We start from the raw sequence: 1,420 nt of genomic DNA on the forward strand, positions 1-1,420 counted from the left end.
GGGAGCTCAAGAAAGATGATACCCGACTAAGCAAGAACGAAGAGGGGAAGAGGGGAAGAGAAATTACAGAAGATTCCACCAATCAAGACGCCAAAGTAAGGTCCGTTCAAAAGCTTTACCAGTGAGACTGATCAGTCTGCGTTGGGTATGTGGTAGGTCGATGAGGTGAATGTTGTCTGAATTATTGGGAGTCGTGGTGGGAGCGGCGGCGGCGGTGCTAGTCTTGGGAGGAGAAGAGCTGGTAGATGCAGCTGCAGTGACGGGTTTGCCCTCATCGCTTAACCCATTGCTATTGCCAGATCGGGAAGCGCCCAACTCCGAAAGACGTTTACTTGTGGCCATGTGGTGTTCGGTGCTTGGCTTCTGGGTTAATTCTGATGACCGTGTCCTCTTTGGATGGTGAAATCATCCAGCCAGGGGGAAATGCACCTACCTGGAACGAAGGTCAATGATCGTGGCGATATGGTACTCGTCGATGAGACGACGCTTGTCGCGCTCGGAGGCATCATCTAACTATGTAGTAATAAGAAGATGAGATGTTAGAGGTCGAGCAACATGCCACTAGGTTCAGTGTATGGGATAGAGTAGAGCATGGGTACCATACCCTGGCACTCCGGAACAGAAGGCCCTCCTTCACTACTCTGTACGAAAGTTTTTAGTATGCGCTGGCAGGTATAGAAAAACGTGACAATGGTACCTACCGTCTACCAAGCAAATGGTTGATGGTTTGGCCAACATCTCGGAAATTGATAATGTTGTCAAACGGTCGATCGACTGAGTCGAGGTCAATACTCGACTGGCGAAGATGGGTCGTAGACATCTATGTATAAACCTGGTGGCTGGTGGATCTAAATGTATACACAAAAGATGGTGTATAGTTTTGAAGTATAGAAAAGATATGGATGGGAATGAATGGATCTGGAGGGGGGAGCGTGGGGGTAGATTGGGGGAATGTGAAACCGACGGGAAGAATCGCACCTCTCCTATTTTAGGCTTAGCTGCCCTTGGCTACGGCTGCTGACATAGTCACACTAACGTAATCGGTAAGCGAGTGGTCCATGTAGGCGAGTGGTCCACCCCTGTATTCCATATAAATTCATTTTTTACATCTCAACCATTTCCTAATGAAACCTTATAAAATTTGTTCTATAGATTCTGATTATCATACTAATCTATACTATTCAAGAGATAATCTCTAATATATCTTAATTACCTAAATAGATATGTATTTTTGGTAATATATGTATTTTAAGATAATTTTTAGATTATATTAAGAGTATTGACTTTAAGCTTCTAAAAGAGATATTTTATATAAAAGATATACTTAATATTTATATAGTATAGACTTAGTCTCTCAAGTACTATGGTTGTTGCGATATTTAGCTTTAGAAACTAGCTATTTTGTATGGAATACGGAGAT

At 43.0% G+C, this 1,420-nt stretch overlaps 1 protein-coding gene across 1 annotated transcript in view; it reads right to left on the reverse strand.

Moving 5' to 3' along the window:
* ptyA (putative tyrosine/serine protein phosphatase) overlaps window positions 1-820 on the reverse strand; it is a gene marked incomplete at both ends in the record, with an annotated part of 1,554 nt that extends 734 nt beyond the window's left edge. Inside the window, 5 exons of the mRNA XM_025694338.1 lie at window positions 68-217; window positions 317-355; window positions 434-513; window positions 605-641; window positions 702-820. Coding sequence (XP_025545908.1) covers window positions 68-217; window positions 317-355; window positions 434-513; window positions 605-641; window positions 702-820 — 425 coding nt within the window. The remainder of the gene's footprint in view (window positions 1-67; window positions 218-316; window positions 356-433; window positions 514-604; window positions 642-701) is intronic.
* Window positions 821-1,420: the final 600 nt, after the last annotated feature.

The sequence above is a fragment of the Aspergillus homomorphus genome (genome assembly GCF_003184865.1).
Source record: "Aspergillus homomorphus CBS 101889 unplaced genomic scaffold BO97scaffold_91, whole genome shotgun sequence".
In the NCBI taxonomy this organism is placed as follows: domain Eukaryota; kingdom Fungi; phylum Ascomycota; class Eurotiomycetes; order Eurotiales; family Aspergillaceae; genus Aspergillus; species Aspergillus homomorphus.